We start from the raw sequence: 20,841 nt of genomic DNA, 5'->3' as shown, positions 1-20,841 counted from the left end.
TTAAAAGTATTACCGTTATTACGGCAATTCTAACCCTGAGCTGCGAGCAGAAAGCCAGCGTTAAAGGTGTCGTAATAACGCTTATAGTGCGCAAGCCGCGTTACTTTTAACAGTAATGCAGCTAATTGAATTTTCCCCTTAGTGTGCGTGCTCAGAGTCAGTCAGACAAATGTTGACTCTCTGGGGGGAACTTTAATCCAGCTGCGCTCAACGCGGTGTTAATTATATTACCGTTAATACAGTAATTTTAACCCCCATTTTCTGGCAAGCAAAAATCAGCGTTAAAGATTACCGTATTAATGTTAATAATGCACACTATCACCATAATATCAGTAATAGTGAGCAGGCCGCGTTACTTTCGGCAGTAACGCGCCAATAGAATTCCCCCCTCTGTTTGAGTTATGTTGCCTTCACCTAGTGCCTTTAATAGGGAATGATTGCTTTCTATGATGAATACAGGACCATTCACGTGGTTGTTCTTTAAAACGCAGGGAGAATGTTGGAGGGAGAGTAGACAGAAGTAAATAGCACAAGGTGCATCTATGTTATATACTGCATTCTCAAACCACTTGGGGTCTCAATACCGGGGTCAAGTGTTTTTAAAGGCCTGTCTGAGATGCTTTCTGCTTGTTGAGTGGAACACTGCGCAGATGGGGAGGCAATATAGGTACAGTGCTCATGTGCATTCATCCTAACAGTAGGGGGCGCTGTCTGACAACTTCTACTGGAAAGCGAAGGAAGCTTTTTTGGCAGGCGGATGGAGGAGAGAGGGATACTCATGTAGAGATCTGCGACCTACATAGGGACACTGGAACAATGCACACAGCTGACTTACTAAAGTGGATGAATGAATAGGGACTGGAAGAATAGGACGCCCTACTGTACACCATCCATGTTCCTGCCTTAGAAAATTGTGTGTGCATTGTATACTCCACATAGATCGATGATCATTACGTGTAGTTATCTCTCCTCTATTCATCTGTCAGAAAACAGAATTCATGTGCTGCACGTAAGCACACAAGTTACAGACTCGGCTTACAGATAGGGCACTAGTTATCGAAAAAATAAAGAGAGTCCGGTTATTATGGAAAATTCTGCCTAAACCAATTTTTTATGATACATTTTTAATAAAAAAATGATATCAATAAAAATATAATAATAGCAGGAAATAGACTAATTTCATTTCAAGCCAATATATTATTAAAATATCAATGAAAAACGCAGACTGCCAAGCAATACATCCTCTCTGGCCAGAGATAATTCTATCCGACAAATTATATTATACAATGTAAGAAGTTATTAAAACATAACAAACATGCAGTTTGTCACCATCACCACCAGTATTTTATTAGTATATTATAACAAGTTTCAATATAACCATATATCACTAAGAGAATATAATAACCGCACTGATAATATCCATTATGCTACTAAATAAAACCTGTTGTCGTATAATGAAAGTAATTGAGAGGTGGGATGTATGATTTACCAGCCATCTGAGGAGTATGGAAATGGGCAGATGGACCCTTCTCTGAACATATAACCATGGGCAATCCGATATTAATCGGTGAGAGTCCCATAATAGGAACTGCTACTCTGGACAAATACAAATTACCAACTGCTCATTCCCACGACTAACTACATATATGCAGCGAAATGTACTGGCGCCATATTTTTAAATGTCAGCCCAGTCCTATCACTAATATACAAAGCTGAGCCCCGTTCTGTCATTAGTATACAAAGCTGAGCCCAGTCCTGTCACTAGTATACAAAGCTGAGCCCCGTTCTGTCACTAGTATACAAAGCTGAGCCCCGTTCTGTCACTAGTATACAAAGCTGAGCCCCGTTCTGTCACTAGTATACAAAGCTGAGCCCCGTTCTGTCACTAGTATACAAAGCTGATCCCCGTTCTGTCACTAGTATACAAAGCTGATCCCCGTTCTGTCACTAGTATACAAAGCTGAGAACGTTCTGTCACTAGTATACAAAGCTGAGAACGTTCTGTCACTAGTATACAAAGCTGAGAACGTTCTGTCACTAGTATACAAAGCTGAGAACGTTCTGTCACTAGTATACAAAGCTGAGAACGTTCTGTCACTAGTATACAAAGCTGAGCCAGTCCTGTCACTAGTATACAAAGCTGAGCCAGTCCTGTCACTAGTATACAAAGCTGAGCCCAGTCCTGTCACTAGTATACAAAGCTGAGCCCAGTGCTATCACTAGTATACAAAGCTGAGCCCTGTCCTGTCACTAGTATACAAAGCTGAGCCCAGCCCTGTCACTAGGATACAAAGCTGAGCCCTGTCACTAGTATACAAAGCTGAGCCCAGTCCTGTCACTGGTATACAAAGCTGAGCCAGTTCTGTCACTAGTATACAAAGCTTAGAACGTTCTGTCACTAGTACACAAAGCTGAGCCCCGTCCTGTCACTAGTATACAATGCTGAGCCAGTTCTGTCACTAGTATACAAAACTGCGCCAGTTCTGTCACTAGTATACAATGCTGAGTCCAGTTCTGTCACTAGTATACAATGCTGAGCCAGTTCTGTCACTAGTATACAATGCTGAGTCCAGTTCTGTCACTAGTATACAAAGCTGAGCCCAGTTCTGTCACTAGTATACAATGCTGAGTCCAGTTCTGTCACTAGTATACAAAGCTGAGCTCAGTTCTGTCACTAGTATACAATGCTGAGTCCAGTTCTGTCACTAGTATACAAAGCTGAGCCGAGTCCTGACACTAGTATATAAAACTGCGCCAGTCCTGTCACTAGTATACAATGCTGAGTCCAGTTCTGTCACTAGTATACAATGCTGAGTCCAGTTCTGACAGTAGTATTCAATGCTGAGACCAGTTCTGTCAGTAGTATACAATGCTGAGTCCAGTCTAGTAGCTAGTATACAATGCTGAGCCCTGTCCTGTCACTAGTATACAATGCTGAGTCCAGTTCTGTCACTAGTATACAAAGCTGAGCCCAATCTCATGGCTAACTGCAATAGGGACCACATATCGCCAAACAGGACCCCTCAGGGCGTGGGCCCTATTGCACATTGAACAGTTGTTACTGCAGTAGTTCCACTCCTGCACAGAGGTAATACAAACAAAAACACTGGGCAAAAGTGGGCAGATTAGATTGGCCAGCTGGCCATTATTAGCATATATTTTTATAAAAGATGCTCTGCAAATGAGATGAGGAACTATTAAATTAATAGGTATGGAACATAGAATAATATAATTAATATAATAATATAATTTAATAGAATAATGGAGGATTTGTGCAGGGTGGTCTCACTGTATACTGCTATTCGATGGGGCTAGTGAGGTAACCATATAGTTTATGGAAAAGGGATGTCGCTAGTGATGAGGTGTAAGTATTAATATGCTTCTATTATATTCTGCAGATCTACAAGAGTTCAATGTATATTAATATTTGACAAACATACAAAAGTTGATCTTGTAGCTGAATGTCAACACTAAGGTGCTACATCCAATAGGGAGAGAGACTTAGGCAGGGAGTGATATATTGTATAACATGCACCACAGGCAGCCAGTGATAGAGCAGCGCAGGGGCAGTCCTCTGTACCTGTTCCAATTACCTTGCAGTCAATTCTTCTACACAGCGACTGCTCAAAGTAAGACAAAGAAGTTCCAGAACAGTGATGGGCAACCTGAACACATCAGGGGCCGCATGACTCGGCCCTCTCACTTTGAAAAAGGCCTCACATTACCCTTAATCTCAGTAATAAGTTAGAACAATACAATACAAAGAAAGAGACACCTATCTGTAATAACACATCAGCAGGCATTGTAAACAAGTGTTACAAGCTATAACAAACAAATTTGCCAATAAACCAGGAAGGAGCTGTGGGCCGCATGCGTTCCCAGGGTCGCCTGTTGCCCATCACTGTTCTAAAAGTTAAGTTAATTCTCAATAAAGATCATGTTCAGCCCCATACTTACAATATCACTTATTAGTTTATTGGAAAAATATTTGAATAGTATTATAAGATATTTTATATAGTACAATTTGATTTGTGGTTCAGTGCATAGTTACCAAATTGTTATTGTTGCCCTCTGGGAGATCCCAGGGAAGAGGTATGACAGGAGGGCGTAAGGGGGCGGGGACGCATTGAAACGCATCATTTTGGACCCTTCCCCGAAAAACACAAAATCTTGTCGCTGGGGCGGGGCCATTATGACGCGATTCACTGCGAAACGCGTCATTTAGCCTTCCTACAGGCAGATTGCGGGAGAATTGCCTTCTCTCCCGGGAGTCCAGGAGACATACCCGGCATTCGGGAGTCTCCTGGACACTCCGGGAGAGTGGGCAAATATGGTTCCGTGCTGTTAGGAAAATACAGTATATCTATCAAATGTTCAATACTAATGTCATGCCTATCTTTGCACACCAAATTTAGGCAACAGCTCTAATGCAGAAATGTTGGGGCTTTCCAAATGGCTGGAAAAACCTAGGTTGCTTACTTCTGGTTCATTAATATTAACCATAATTTGGAAATGTATTTCTATTGTAATAATGTAATAATAAAGTGGGGACAATTGTATTTCTATGAAGAAAGATCTCATACGCATAGATGTCATCAGATGTTGAGTTCTAAGTACACACAATGCCTCAGGCTACAGATAAACATAGATGTTATTGTATTATCTCAATAACACCTCCAAAAAGCAGATGTCAACAGACTGGGAATGCATGATAATCTTTTTTGAATAAATGATGAAATACAAGGCAATTTGTTCAGCAAATCAAATTTTTCCACTGCCTCACTACCAAGATCAAACATTTAGTTATCCATTAAAGAGAAAACTACATGAAAGTTCTTTTATAGGCTACCAAAGATTCCCTGTGGAAGGGGTGCAGCTAATGGAAGGGCTTGGATTTAAGGATCCAAAAGTTGAAAGTCAGTGATGACAATACTAATCTCATTGTACACAGCAATGCCATCATTTACAGGTGATTATTAGAATCTAATTGTTAATAGTATAGTTTATATATATTGTTTTTTAATGATTCTCATTGCTACCCTCTAAATGTAAATGTCTTTCAACTGAGTTTAGCAGTTTAATGCCAAGAGCAACCAAATGGAATTTGGGATAACAACTCAGAAATCATGTTGCCTAATTAAAATCACAGTGGAATAACTCGTCTTATTTTAAATAGTATTTAGGTATTTAGGTATGAAATCACCCAATGAAATCCCAGAAACACTCTGCTGCTGCCATTTGACAGATAGTTGTGAATAAGTAGTCTTCCTTAGCAACACTTGTTACCATGGAAACAGTTTGTGAACTACAATGCAGCTCAATTGCCACTACAAATAGGGTTTAATGAATTGTATGAAGACAGAACGACATGAGCACTCTTAGGGGGAGATTCAATTGCCTGCGATGTGGCGCTCAGACATCACCATGGTGTCCGTTGCGCAAATTGCCATTACAGTAGGAACCTACGCTTATTTTTCCGTGCACATCTATGGGGTTCGAGAAAAAATGAGCGGAGAGACCTGGAAAATCTCCAACGCACGTTCCAGAGACACCTCGCGGAATTGAATCTCTCCATAGTGAATGGTGGTCGAAACAAGGACGCAGCCTCTCCTTAGTCTATATTATGTACAGCATCCACTCTGAATGCTAATGTGAACTGCTGCCACTTTCTTCATAAGGTCTGTGATCCCTATTTGTGTGTTTAATATGGTTTACTTGTTCTTTGTGAGCAAAAGTTAATTATATTAATATAATTTTACAGCAAAGCAAACACAATGAGAAATATCAGTATATTTTTGATCCAAATATTCATGAGCCTGAAAAACAGGAGTCTTGAAAATAGGTGTCCATTATTCTTAATTATAGTCCTGTACTAGCTCACCAGCTCCTGCAGCTTGCACTGGGAATTAACATCAGGCAATTTAAATAGTAAACATCAAAGGATGAGATATCAGAAGAGTGTAATTATATATATATATATATATATATATATATATATATATATATATATACATACACATACATACACACACACACACATACATATATACACATGCATACAAATGTACATATACACACACATAAATACATACATATATACATATATACACATACATACATATATATCTCATTACAATGGCACCTCTCAAGAGGTGGAATATATTGAGCAGCAAGTGAACAGCCAGTTCTTGAAGTTGATATTTTGGAAGCAGGAAAAATGGGCAAGCGTAAGATTTTGAGCAACTAGATGACTGGGTCAGAGTATCTCCAAAACGGCTGGTCTTGTGGGGTGTTCCTAGTATGCAGTGGTTAGTACCTACCAAAATTGGTGCAAGGAAGGGCAACTGGTGAACCAGCGACAGGGTCATGGCTAGCACATCTGGTCCAATCGCACTGAAGAACTACTGTAGAACAAATTGCTGAAAAAATGAATGCAGGCTATGATAGGAAGGTGTCAGAACACACAGTGCATTGCAGCTTGGGGCTGCGTAGCTGCAGACCAGTCAGAATGCCCATGCTGACCCCTATGCGCTACAGAAAGCACCTACAATGGGCAAGTGAGCACCAGAACTGTACCATGGAGCAATGGAAGAAGGTGGACTGGTCTGATGAATCACGTTTTCTTTAACATCATGTGGACCGCTGGGTGCGTGTGCATGGTTTACCTGGGTAGAGATGGCACCAGGATGCACTATGGGAAGAAGGCAAGCTGGCGGAGTCAGTGTGATGCTCTGGGCAATGTTCTGCTGGGAAATATTGGGTCCCGACATTCATGTGGATGCTACTTTGACACGTACCACTTGACTACACATTGCTGCAGACCAAGTACATCACTTCATGGCAACAGTATTACCTGATGTCAGTGGCCTCTTTCAGCAGGACAATGCGCCCTGCCACACTGCAAAAATTGTTCCGGAATGGTTTGAGGAACATGACAAAGAGATCAAGGTGTTGACTTGGCCTCCAAATTCCCCAGATCTCAATCCGATTGAGCATCTGTGGGATGTGCTGGAAAAACAGGTCCGAGCCATGGGGTCCCCACCTCACTACTGACAGGACTTAAAGGACCTGCTGCTAATGTAGGTGGTTTTAATTATATATATATATATATACACACACACACACACAGTGGCCGAAGTGGGCTGATATGCGGTGGTATGCCATACCGTCACTTACTTAGTAACCCATATCCACCGCACCAGGGGTGTAGGAATAGCCCTAGTACTTTTCTGAATGACAGGCTTAGGGCTGCTTTGGCACTATGGCAGGGTGGGGGGAGGGGTCACATTTCTTTTTTTATTATTATTTTATTTTTTTAAACACAATTGAAGGTCCCTGCTGATAGTCATCATAATCAGAACAAATCTTGCACTAGGGGGAAAGCAGCTGCAACAGATACATGGGCGGAACTGCGGAGACTTCCCTCTCAGCATAGTACGTAAGGATCACTAACACGCTATGCCAACGCCAGGCCGCCTTTTCCTTCCCTTGCCTCTCAGATGTATATATTCCAATTGTGCCTATATAAGGTTAGTCTGAGAGGTAAATGATTCTACTGCACATGTACAGTATAACAAAATGGATACCTCTCCCCCCCACAATATAGCACCCAGACAGCCAGTGTACCCCCACACAGTGTCCTCTATATACACTACTGTGCGCTACATTATTGGTGCAGGGACGCTATCGTTCACATAACTGGCAGCCAGCAAGTCAACCAACAGTGCCGCAGTCTGCAGGTGCAGACTAGATTGTCTTATTACGTGTCGGCACCAGTGCTTCAGTGTGCCTCCACGCCCCCAGCTACGCTCATCAAGTCCTGGTTTTTGAGTCACCATATTGACATATATTAGAGTAGCCCTGCCTTATACATGGTAGAGGACATCAGTGTTAGCGGTGTTGCTGGGATGTTTGTGCACCACATAAACATTTGTGTATGCGCTGTGAGCAAAAATGAGTGATTTTATCATTACAGTAATTTGCGCAGAAACATAACACGTGAGGCTACTACAGAACTTCATGGCTTATTGAATCGCCCCCATAGCCTAGACAGGTAGCGCCAAATTCAGGAGGACAAACAGCGCAGATGCCCCTTGAAAAAGCTGCTACCAGCGCTAGTCAGACCAGGCTGGTGACACTATAGCAGGAAAATCCGCAGCATCTCCCAACCAACAGGCCTAGTAGACCTTTCAGCACAGGGCTGAATTCCCTGTGGAAATCTAGCCCACAAAAAAACTGTATGAATGAATATGTTGTATCAATGTACTTCATTGCAGCTAGACCCCATGTGGGTTTGTCCGTTTATAACCAATCAGAGTGGCTTTACAACACTCTGACCAATCAGAGCAAAGCCCCTGTAGGCTCCTGTAAGTAGCAATCCTGTTGTCACTCATAAGTTATTGATCTTTTTCCAACTGGATTGCAAGCCCTGAGGACAGAAGCAGAATTTTCCCCTGGACCTGAGAAATAAGGTGGTGGATGAGGGTTTATGGAGGTGATATTATTTGTTATGAAGAACATTTTCTGTAGTGTCTGCCTGTTTATTTTCCAGTGTTTTTGTTACAGGTGAACTACAGGTCCTGGATATCAGGGCATGCTGGTGCTTGTAGTTCTACAAGTGCCAGCATGTTCTGGCAGCCATGGGTGTGCTGGTGCTTGTAGTTCTATTACCATATCTTACGTCTTTAGGCATGACAGGGCTTACTGAGACCTGTAGTTTTCCATAGAAAAAAACACTTTAATCTAATTTTTAACCCTCATTTCTAATGACTTTTGACGGGTGCACCCCACTCCCTTTGTATACCGGAATTTTGCAGCTACCAATCAAGTCTTTGAGCGATAGCACTGGTTGGTATTTCTGGGGAGGGGCCACACTGTTTAAACAAGCAAACAAAAAAAAGCAATAGACATGACAATACGAAAATGTGTATTCTAAGCAAAATAAAGAAACAAACTCTACATCAGGCCCAATATGTTAAACTATGTAATTACACACACACGTCTCCTACATCATGCGTGACATCATCATTACATCATATACAATAAGATCTTGGAATGGTTCTAGTGAATTCAATGATTTGGCCTTCCCACTCACCAGATTTCAACCACAGTGAGCATATGTAATTATAGAGCGAGTACAGCTCCACCCCAGCTACTCTGTAATCAGATGGAAAACCAACTCTCTGCAGCACTTCTGACCTGTGTGAGGTCCAGTCCTTGACCTACTCTGGCTGTTCTGAGTGCAGGCGGGGGCACAATTAGGTGGCACTCACATAAGGAAATTACACTGTATTACCATTACAGTAACGAACAGTTGGTCATTAGAATAAAAACATTCAGAGACATCTTCAAAGCCTGGGCTTCTTCCTGGAAATCGGGGGCAGTTGGCTCTTGGATCACGTTGCAGATCTTATTCAACTGAATTTAGGTGGGAGTTACACTCTTTTAGGAGATATTGAAGCTGTAGGGAAATATCAAACATGACACGACTAGCTTCTCTTCAGTCAGTTTTATAAATGGTTAGGGTCTGGTGTTGGTACAGTAGGCAGGCCATACTTGTTTACTCTCCCAGAATTTCAGGGGGTCCTCCCAGACTTCTGGAAGAGTAGGTACCCCACCCGGATGTCGACGGAGGTGGGGTTTAATGTCGTGATTCACATCATCAGGCCCTCTATGCTATGGTCACTGAGTGCAACTATAAATCAGGATTGGCGCAGAGTCCAACAGACCCCTCGGTCTTCACCAAGAACCGCCGCAATCCAGAGGATGGATTTTGCTGTGGGGAGTCTGCAGGTCGTGACCCTCAGGGTAGCCCTCTGATGTGATAGAGGTTAGATGGACAGATGCAGATGGATAAACACAGGCAGGTACAGAGGTCGTGGTCAATATAACAAGCTAGGTTGGTACACTCTGAGGTATGCGGCGCCAAGGACAATCCAGAAAACGAGGTCATTGAACAAGCCGGGTCAGATAAACACTGAGGTGCGTGGTGCCAAGGACAAACCAGAAAGCGAGGTCAGTAAACAAGCCGGGTCAGATACACACTTCAGAAAGCAGCACAAGGGTTAATCCAGGAAACGTAGTCAGACAAGCCAGGAGAAATTCACTAGGAGCCAAGAACCAGAAAGCACAATGGGAGCCAGAAGCAGGGGTTAGCAACCTGTACAGTGTGGAAACAATGGGACACAGACAGTGTGTCAGAGTAGATCTTATATAGTGCAGGGAATTCCAAATGCCCCGCCCAGAGTCACATGATCGCAGCACCAAGCAGGAAGTAACAAGAGAGTGCTGTGATCGGGAGCATGGGGCAGGTAAGATCCTCACACCCTCTATGTGATGCGAGAATCTCGGCATTACAAAGCTGTTGCTACCTGACCTGAAGTTATAAAAGTGAGATAGGCCTCATTAATATACAAATACGTTTTCATATACCTTCATATCTCTAACTTTGTAAAAGGGCCGACATTGAGACTTCATTGAGTTAAATGGAAACTCTGCTACTTCCTTCCACAAACAATGACAATAGTTTTACAAAACAATATCCTCTCCAGAACCATTTCAATAATTCCCTATTACTACAGGAAACACTCACATGTGACCTTTCTCAGGCCTGGATATACCCTGTGCTTCCTATAGACACTCTTATATGATGCCCCCTCCCATCGTAAAGCAATATGACTCCAAACTCTACTGTATCTCATCTTTTTAAAGTAATTACAAGGAATTTATCAAGTTCTAATTGAGATTATATTCTCTGATACACATGATAATTGAGACACAATGTTTATAATACTATATAAATAATACATAATTAATATACAAAATAAAAAATATGTGCAAAATAGCTAAAAGCGTCGCCCCTGCATCTCCCCTGGCCTAGGGGGGGTGATGATGTGTCCTATTCACTAATCTTGGCCATAACTTTCTAGACCTTATGACCTGTTCTAATTGCCCTTTCTGTTTTCATGGCAGGCCAGTATGGTTTTCCTGATCTTGGAAGAGAAAAATCTTCTAATTAGTAACTTTTCTCCTCCTAGCTCCTATTTTGCTAGAGAATGTGAACAATCGCAGCTTCAGGACAAGTATCAGGCAAGCGAGGTCCGTTTCCATGGTAACCAGTCTCCGGAGAACTGCGCCAGTGTGCATCTGTCACTTTATATCAATGAAAGCACCATCGCATTTACATTATTATGACTAGTACGCTTAAGACCTAATACACTTAGACCAAATACACTCCCCAGTATTAATTTACCTACTTGATGCTGCAACAGTCTATAATTACTAGGGTGGCACAGTACCATCAGGTGTTGCAGCCAGGTACTTAGCAGAATGTAACACAGCAATATAGACTATAGAAAGGCAGCTAACAGAGTGCAGGTAAGACACGACCAGTGCTTTAACTTTATTTTAACTACCCCCGATCCATGAAACTACGTGATTTTTTTTCAAATAGATAGAAGCATGCCATTTTCTAATTACATTACAATAATTGATTAAAACTATTAAAAATGTATCATTTTACTAGTGTTATATTCCTCTAGTCGTATTGATGAGTCCTAGCCCACAAGTCCCAGGTCACAGGTCTGCCTCGAGTACAACTCATTCTTAAAACTGATTTTTTAGCAACTTATTGGCTGAGATTTCAACGCAGTATAGCTATAATAATCAGAAATGTGGTACAATAGTGCAACTGCAACAGGTGCTACTGTATGGTGATGTTAATGACAGCTCCCAGACATCTCCCCAATGATTAACCACCAGGCTGAAAGTCCAGCCACAGACTGCAGCCTAAGAGGGAGGGGGGAGCAAGTGATTGGCGATGGAAGTGGGGCCTGGCATTACCAAGATCTAGACTGATGGGCCCCACTTGCTCTGCAGATCCCTTGGGTATGTATGTGGCTCTTTCACTTTCATTAACTCCTCCCTGATGGCAGCCTGAACATAAGGACAGAAGTCATTGTGGGGCAGCCATTAAAAGGTAGTCAGGAGATGAGGGAAGTGTTCAAGAGACCAGCATAAGTGGAGGCCAGGAAGGCATGAAGAGAGGGGCGTTCATCATCATCATCATCATCTAGCTCTCATGCAGACCTTCAGACACACTCAGATACGCTTGTTAGGAGGCGTATCTTTTGCAACAGCTACAGGGCAGATGCAAATACACGCTGATGATTTGTCGCAACCCAGGCGCATATGCTGCTGGTGCGGACCTTGATCTTCAGATGTCTATATCTTTGCATATTGGTGGAAACAGGCTATTTTTTTTGTGCTCTTTTATTTTTTTAGAGTAATTTATGCCCATTTTGCCAACAACTCTGCATCCCCCCACTTGCCTGCAACATATAATAAAAACATTTGACAGCTGTAGTACACTATGTTATCTCAGACAACTGATTTAAGATGTTCTCACGTAACCGAGAGTAATGATGCAAAAGATGAGCTACACAAGTGGGCGGCAATGCTAATTAAGTCATTTTACACATTGTCTTCCGAACAAATGTGTACGATCCTGAAAGCTGAATACAGAATGTACCTGTGTGATTAGGTAACACTAGAAAACTACAGCACATCTGTATGTAACACTCTGCTGGGTAGTGACCAAGATGTCACAGTTGTGTTTTACAGTTATAAACTGGGGCATCTAACAGTGGTGTCTTATTTACATGCATTGTAAAACCAGGGCACTTAACTGAATTGTGCTGTTCCAGAAACAAAATGGGTCAACATTTGTCAAGGGAACGATTCTCGCTCAAGTAGAAATGTATTTTATGACAATGTAATTAATAGTTCTGCATCAATTCTGACAAGACGTAACATTTTTCTAACATTGTTTATTCAGTATGACCTACCATATTTATTTTTCAACCGTCACACTATGCATTATCTATTTATTACCATCACCAAGATGAAAAGCTGGAGCAAAGAAATGATCTAAACCGAAGAGGAAACGTTCTTGTTGCATTTATTAGGTCTGTTTGACATGGAACAAACAAGCTGATTTGCTGAATGTACACTGTTCTCAGTTACACAATTTCTTGTGAAACACTCAGTGACACAGACTATCAATCTGCAATAGAAATACTGCTATCATTCACATTAGCTCTAATGTCTCTAATATCATTTAATAAAGTGCAAACCCATTGGCTCGCAGCACAATTAACTTTTAAACATAAATGTGGGCATACCCCTTGTTATGTGAGGGTAGACAATAAGATGCACTTAGGCAAAATGTTCTGCACGCACATATATTTTATAGTTGGTAAATGAGCTTTAATATATACTGGGAAAGACATGACTTAGTCAACTGACGCTCTATCCATCTTAACGACTGTACTCAGAGCTATTTTCAGGATTCTTGGCAAGATTTGGTGCCAGTGCTCCCCTATCCTTTAATTAATTGAACTTTTAAGGGGACACAAAAGCAGTGCAAAATATAGTTTTTGCCCAGCTTAAACCAGCACTGGCACAAATGTAGAAATAATACAGATTCCATTCTGCTGGATGGAATCTGGGGTCCAGTGATAAGTCAGTGTGATGTAATGTAATCCTAAACCCACACAAATGTTTTAGAATTAAGAAAGGCTGACTACAGAGGATCTTATACTTCTCAGGAAATACATACTCGCCTACTCTTCTGAAATGTCCGTAGACTCCTGTATTCTGGGAAGTTCGTCCGGACCCATGGGAGAGCAGGCTACCCTCTTGCATCCTGCGGGATCGGGGGCCTCGAAGACACGATTTGCAGATAATCTCATCATTTTGGCCCAGCCCTCCGTGGCACAATGACCTGATCACGGCACATGACCTGATGACGGCATTGTGCCATGGTGAGCAAGCCATGCCCCCCCCCCCCCTCAATTGCTACTTGATCCCAGAGGGGAGAGGAGTAAAGTTGGCAAGAATGAACATAAATGTTTTTTATTTTTTAACATAGTACTGAGTGCATTAATGTATGTATCTCTCCGAATAGTCTCTCTTAGGAGAGACTATTGGAAATCCAGGTGGGTGTCAGTACAAATACTGCTCTAAACTCAATATTCCTACATCACAGCGTCCCTGTCTCCTAAGCGCTTCTCAGAGCAGGGAAGCTGTGACAAGCAGACAGTTTGGGAGTAAGTAAAGAGAAATATGTGGACAATTCTTGAGCGGAGTCTCTACATCTGTTTATAGCAGACACTGTTATCTATAGAAGCAGTAAGTTAAATTCTTTACACTTACATAGTGCATTAGGCATTAAGTAGCACAACGGACAAGCCCCTTAAGTCCTGTAAAAGAACATTTATGATCATCTTTATCAAGGTGGGAATTAACGAGAACAGGAGCTGTGGGATGAAGTTTAATGTCACTTTAACTACAGAAAAGCTTTGTGCCAGCTACTGTATAGTAAGAGGAAATCCAAGGAAGTGGTGGTTGGTATCAGGGTTAAGAAAGCTGCAAGGAGGAAACAACAAGCAAACCCAGTAGGAGGAGATAAAAACATATAGGGCACGATTCATGCTTGAACGTAAGTCCGTCTACATGCCGTGTCTTGCGTATAATAGTCATGTGCATGCAGGCTCTGAAACTGACCTTTTGCTAATGAACGTAATTGCATACAATTCATGTCTGAATGTAAATAACACGCCTATGACTTGAGATGCGGAACGGGGGAGGGGAGCGGCAGATGAACTGTAAGGACGTGCTGATGTAGATGTGGCCGATTCAAGTCCTGAGTTTCAGGCGTATCACATGCACCAGCTATAGGGTTGGTGTAAGTGCTGCCTGATACCTGATACTACTTTAATGGGCATATTCAACTAGGTATGGCGCTCGCAATTACGCGCAGCTGCCCACGTCCCGTTACCGCACCACAATAGATCTCCATATGCACCCGATAGGGTCGCATATGGAAATCTGCGATATTGAGGTACCATAATGTCACTTTACACGTGCAGCTGCCAGTAATCGCGAGGCCCGGACCTCATTGAATAAGAGCCTAAAAATGCATTGTATATACTGTACGCATTTAAAACACCTTGATTTATGTATTTAATGTTACAAAAAAAATTAAAAATGTTTTTCTTTAGAATCCGTATTTTTATTAATAGTCACACTGTTAAGAGTTGTCCACATTTATTTTATAATGACATTTTTTCTGATGTGACCTTTTAACGTAAAGACGCTTGTGCGTATCCTGCGGTCTCTTCTGTCTGCCTACATACGGCAAGCAGCGTTTAGGCAGAGCGTTCTTACACCCCGATTCAAGTTGAAAATGTATCTTGAGATAGGTTTGGATTTGAATACTGTCAGAACTACGCTCTTTTGTAAAATGCAAGTTGCTTCCGGACATGAATGAATGAATAATGTATAAATCTAGTCTGAAACTGACTAAACATCCAGTAAAACATTCTAAATAACAAATAGGGGAAACTATTTTACAGCCAGTAAACAAAAAGTACAAAACATTCTAACATAAGTGATAATGTCACAAACAAACCAAACAATGGAGGACTAAATTGGCTAAGGGCAGTGGCACGTGGGCATCTTAACGCAATGTCATTTTCCAAGAAGAAAACTAAGGCACTTTCTGAAGAGCTAATGATAATCAGAGATGCCATCATTTATTTATTGGTTTTTGCTGTTTTAGGCAGATGACATGTTTTCGCTTTTTATATGTTTTTCCGTGATTTAAACTTCAGCATCAATTGGCTCTTTCACCAAATTGTTCTGTCTTTTAGTTGCATAAAAGGAATTTTAATTCCAGAAGTGCAGCAACTAACTTTGGTATGTATCCCTGCATAAATCATTTTACCTAGACTACCTAAAAGTGTTTCTCTATACTGGCAATGTATAGTAGGGGGACATTAAAGTGGACCCGCCAATATTACATAAAACTATGTTTTAAAAAGATGTTTTTAGGAAACAATAAAGAAGTTAATGGAATATGTCCTTTTCAGGACTCGTTCCAAAGCTGCAATAGTAGAAAGCATTAATTCTAACAAGCAGAGAAGATGGGGAGGTAGAATGGCAAATATTAAAGTAACTATTTCTGGAACAAAAACCCTGTACTGGCAAATTAGTTGCCTGATGTGCAGAAATTATTAGTACATCGTGTTAGACACTACTTTTCCCCTCGTACAGCAAGTGTGGTTGGCCGTGGTGCGCTTGGCTGTGGAGCGCTTGGCCGTGGTGCGCTTGGCCGTGGAGCGCTAACTTGAACCTGAAGAGAAGACACAGAGAAAACTGCTCCCTATGGCAAACTCTCCTGTCCATTCACATTGTAACGTGTGCTGAACTTCAGCATGCAAAACATACAACCTGCTTTTCTTCAGTGTGATGAAATTTAGCTTGTTGTACAATGTAAATGAGCAGGAAAGTTGGCCGTAGAGAACAAGGTTTCCCGTGGCTGATCAATCTTGCCTCTGGGTTAAGTGACTACAGTTAAGTGCACAGGATGACACGGTCAAACACACTTCCATGTAAATAGAGCCTAAGGGCTTATCTGTATCTTTGCATTTTTCATGTACATTACATAACACACATTGATGGTGCCATTCCCACCTTCACATCTCTGGTTTGTTCATTCATTAAGCTTATTTTTTTATTCAATTCAATAACATAGTTGGATCATGAGCCAGGTTGGACCATGAAACTTGAATGGGATCATTTTTGTTGCATTTACTAGACCGAAGGTGGGAACAGCCGCTAAGGGAAAGATGGGGAAATACAAAACTCTATCTAAGAGGGATACTCTGGGCATATGTGTTTTACCTGATGTCATTTTCTGATAACCTCCTTGGCAGATCCTCTTTGTGATCTTCCTTTGGTTCATGCGTTTCCTCCTCTTTCTCACCATGCAGACCCTCTTCCTCTACGGAGCCCTTGCTTTCTTTCTTGGTGGAGTTCTCACTGATTGTCTGAATGTCTTCTGCCACCTTCTCACTATCCCCTTCTTCCCCTACTTCTCCCTCATCCTCCTCAGCGAGGCCCATGTCTTTGTGATTCTCCCCCCTTTGCCATCCCTCTTTCCTATCACTTCTTTCCTCTATTTCTCTCAATCTTCTAACAAGCCCAACAGTCAGGAAAAGAAGCATGCAAGCGGAAAAGAAAAGATGACGGTTAGCGTCACAAAAGTACATAAAAGACATGCAGGAGAAACAAAAAAGTAAGGGGAAGACGTGCAAAATAAATATAGTTTTCAAAAGCCTATCAAATAGTGCGTTCAACGCTAGATTGAGCTGCAGATACTGTAAAGTTTTACACCCACTGGCTTTTTTGTAAATGTGTTTTTGTAACTGTTGTAAAATTCATGTAAATGCATCTAGCATAGCCAAACCCATGGTGTTCTTACTTGTGTCCCGGTCCATTGGTGCTGTGGTTTTTACAATGTTTTTTTTTTAAGAATACTCAAACTTGCAAACAAACAATAATATGCAAAAAAAACACATTTCTATGTTTCCTTTTTAGGAGTGATGCATAATATTTAGTTGTAATAGATCACTTCTTTTAAAAGATTAGATCCTGAATGACGTCATTTGTGATTACTTATTATAATGATATACTTTATTCACGTGTTATTGCAAAATTATAACCCACCGTCTGCTGACATAAGAATATTAGGCTTTGTACACACTGGCTTTACAATTTAAGCATTTAAGATTGTAAATTTGTAGCACATGCAATTAACTTGTGTTGTGCTACATTTTTTAATGCTTCTTGTTTTATTTCAATGTGTCTGAGATTCATCAACCAAGTTGAAAACTTTTATTCCTGGGAGCGCACTATAAATGCCATCCAATAATAAGCTTTTACAAATGTGTTTCCCCCCCGAGATAACTTTCTGTTTGGTCCCAGGGGCATGTTTACAAACGCAGCCTGAAAGCATTTGCAAACACATATCGAACGAATGTAAAATGTATATTAAATTAGTGATCCAATTATTACATGTATGCAATGCAATTTATACTCGTTTTCGACATGCGACAAAAGAAAGCATTGCAGACGCCAGTGTGTATGTAGCCAAATACAGCACATATTACGGTGTATCAACCAGTAATAAGTCATGTTTTCAGGTCAGGTTTGGCGTTACATCCCCGTCCCTGGGTCCATTTACTCTATTAGGTTTCTGCACTCACACCTTTACAAGTACTCCAGGCAGTACCAGAGGAGATCAACAGAGGAGTGAGCACCAGGACCATGCTAAATAGAGCTCATGTGGGGTTCTCCGAGGAGGGGTATGCAAGGCCAACGATACGGGACTTAGGTTTTACCACTTACTCTACTATATATTGAAAACTATGTTTTTTCTTGGAAAAAGATGTACATTATTGTGATTTCACAACACTCTTTAATTGTCAGAATTAAATCTGGCCTACATATAAAATGTATAGTACATTCTGCTCACTTTATTTTCCTGTTCCCCCGCGGCCGCTCCGACTGCACAGACATGTAGCTGGTACTGCTGAAACGGGAGGCACTGCTTGTCCTGGACACAGCGGACACGTCGCTCACATCGCTGTCCGACGACTTGTTGGAAACATTGTCCGAACCCCTCTGCGGATCCCGGCCTGAGCGATACTGAAACACATGGAATACAGATCATTCAGTACTTCTCAGCGCTCAGGAATCTGCTGTTCATTGGCCTGTGAAATTGAACGGCCCATCTAGATTAATTGTATGAGGAAATCTGTGGAAAGAATTTAAATGAATGTACTGGAAGAAATTTAGAGCATTAGTATATTAGTGTGCGGAAGATTGGATGAGAAGACAACCTCTGTGCAATTACAAGCATGGACGGGTTCACATTACTTGCGTCAAGTCAGAGCACAAGTGATGGGCCCCTCTGCCACCTAACACTTTATTAAACTGATGCATTATTAAATATAAACTCCCAAGACTGAGGTATGCATTCAAACATTACTACTTGACAATGACCTTCTGTTATTGTGATCATTTGGTTAGTGTTCCATTAAGGCATGTGGATTAAATAGAATTATACTTTGCCCGACCAATAAATAAGGCAGGTCCCATTCATCATACATTCAAATATACGGAGAAGCCATGTTCATTATAACTTCTGTAATTATGTTTTTACCAAATTTATTTATTGAACATTGCATAGCTACACAGTAGAACAACGTGAAATACTATAACTATAATGAATCACAATAGAAATGAAGAAATATAAAGAAAGAAGTAAACTTATGCAGCTATAATAAATATAAAGTTCTTTAGAAAGGTGTATGAGCAGACCAACAGCTTCAGATGAGAAGGGCAGAAGGGTAGAAATCAGGGCTAGTAACACTATACTTGGGTTGACCTGATGCACGCTACAATAACATTTCGGAAGCATACATTCTTAAGACTGCTGAGTACAGTTGCCTAAAAGGGGTGCAGTCTAATCCCATGCAAAAACATTAGAGATGTAGACCAAAAAAGCAATGTGAGGCTTCATATGTTAAGTTAGGTCCTATAGAAAATATACTTCTAATTACGATATAATTTTTCCCAAATATGGAACATTGCTGGGAACAACTTCCAAATGTATATAAATAAATGTAATTTGTTATATTACCGAAGGCAGCCTGAGGGAAAAGCGGGGGGGAATCCTATAGAACTTCTTGGTGACGATCATACTGCTCAATTTCTAAGTTGTGACAGTGCACCGCAGTGGGAAAAACAAGGCATACATAAAACAGGACACACGGGGTAACAAAATAAAAGCAGACATGAAAATGAAGGGCAGTTAAAATCATAGACAACTATGGATAGACATAGATACTCTTCTTGCTTTAAGAGAGTATCAGAACCGTGTTCATTAGCGTCTTAAAGATTCTTTGCAGCATTGTCTACTATGAACGCGAAACGTTCCCATAGTACTACACTGTATTTTATCTTATCATATTAATGTGTTTGAAAGCTGTAGGCAAAACTGCGATTTATGCAAAGGCTTGTCAGAAAGTGTGTGCACAGGTCCGTACGTTCATGTTATTTTTTTGGACTATCAGTTTCAAAGCCCACGAAATAGGCTTTAATTATGCACATAAACATCTTTTATCAAATGCCTGTGTATGTGACGTCTATGACTCATAACGTGAGCTTTCTGAGACAGCTAAAACAATAACTAAAAGGGAATTGCACAATGTCCACCATATGGCCAACCAGCTACAAGAAAACGGATACAACTAATGTGTCAAATCTAGCTCAGCAACTTGTCTTTACAGATATATAGATAGGGGACAAACCGCGCTTCCCATGTAGTATAGATGCAGCCTCTAGGTAATAAAGTGGTAGGGGAGGGATCCTACCCCTAATAGAAGTAGCAATAAAGGTGGAAGTACCTGGCGCAAGAACAATGATGGGAAATGTAAATCAGTACAAAACAATTTATTAATACAGGACGACAACGCTGGTCAGTACCAGCAGAAAAAAGGTCTATAAGATAGTTCACAGTCCCAAAAAGAAAAAAAAGGGATAAATACTGATGAATGCTTGGAATTATGTATGGGTAAAAAACATGCAGAAAAACAGAATCCAAACAATCAAAAATATAAAAAAATTATAAACAAAACAAAAAGAGAGAGGGGGGTGGCAATGGGTCTAATATGAATGTCCAGAGTCACAGTGCAATAGTTCCATAAACATGTTGGACATTCATATTGTACTTGGTTGGCACATAATACCTGCACTCATTCCCCACACTACTAGATCATGTCTATCTAGACTGGGCTCTCCCATGTGATCTCTCAGGGCCAGTAGGTTAAATATCAGTTTAAACTACATATCTTAGTTCCAAGGAAGGAGGAGGATAGATGACTTAAATTAGGAAGATTTATAAATGAAAATGATAACTGTCAGTATTAGATG

The 20,841-nt window shown here is 41.0% G+C and overlaps 1 protein-coding gene across 26 annotated transcripts in view; it reads right to left on the bottom strand.

Annotated features, from left to right (window-relative positions):
* The window catches only part of RIMS2 (regulating synaptic membrane exocytosis 2), a 506,258-nt gene that overhangs the window by 61,777 nt on the left and 423,640 nt on the right, over window positions 1-20,841 (bottom strand). For 20 of the 26 annotated variants that reach the window (XM_075213921.1, XM_075213923.1, XM_075213924.1 and 17 more), the window contains 2 exons: window positions 18,380-18,552; window positions 16,747-17,037 (listed from right to left, as the gene is read on the bottom strand). In XM_075213921.1, coding sequence (XP_075070022.1) covers window positions 16,747-17,037; window positions 18,380-18,552 — 464 coding nt within the window. The remainder of the gene's footprint in view (window positions 1-16,746; window positions 17,038-18,379; window positions 18,553-20,841) is intronic. The other 6 variants (XM_075213933.1, XM_075213935.1, XM_075213940.1 and 3 more) reach the window with 1 other exon arrangement.

Source organism: Mixophyes fleayi, chromosome 5 (assembly GCF_038048845.1).
Source record: "Mixophyes fleayi isolate aMixFle1 chromosome 5, aMixFle1.hap1, whole genome shotgun sequence".
Classification (NCBI taxonomy): domain Eukaryota; kingdom Metazoa; phylum Chordata; class Amphibia; order Anura; family Limnodynastidae; genus Mixophyes; species Mixophyes fleayi.
The sequence above is the reverse complement of the archived record's forward strand: the minus strand, read 5'-3'. Positions and strand labels throughout refer to the sequence as shown.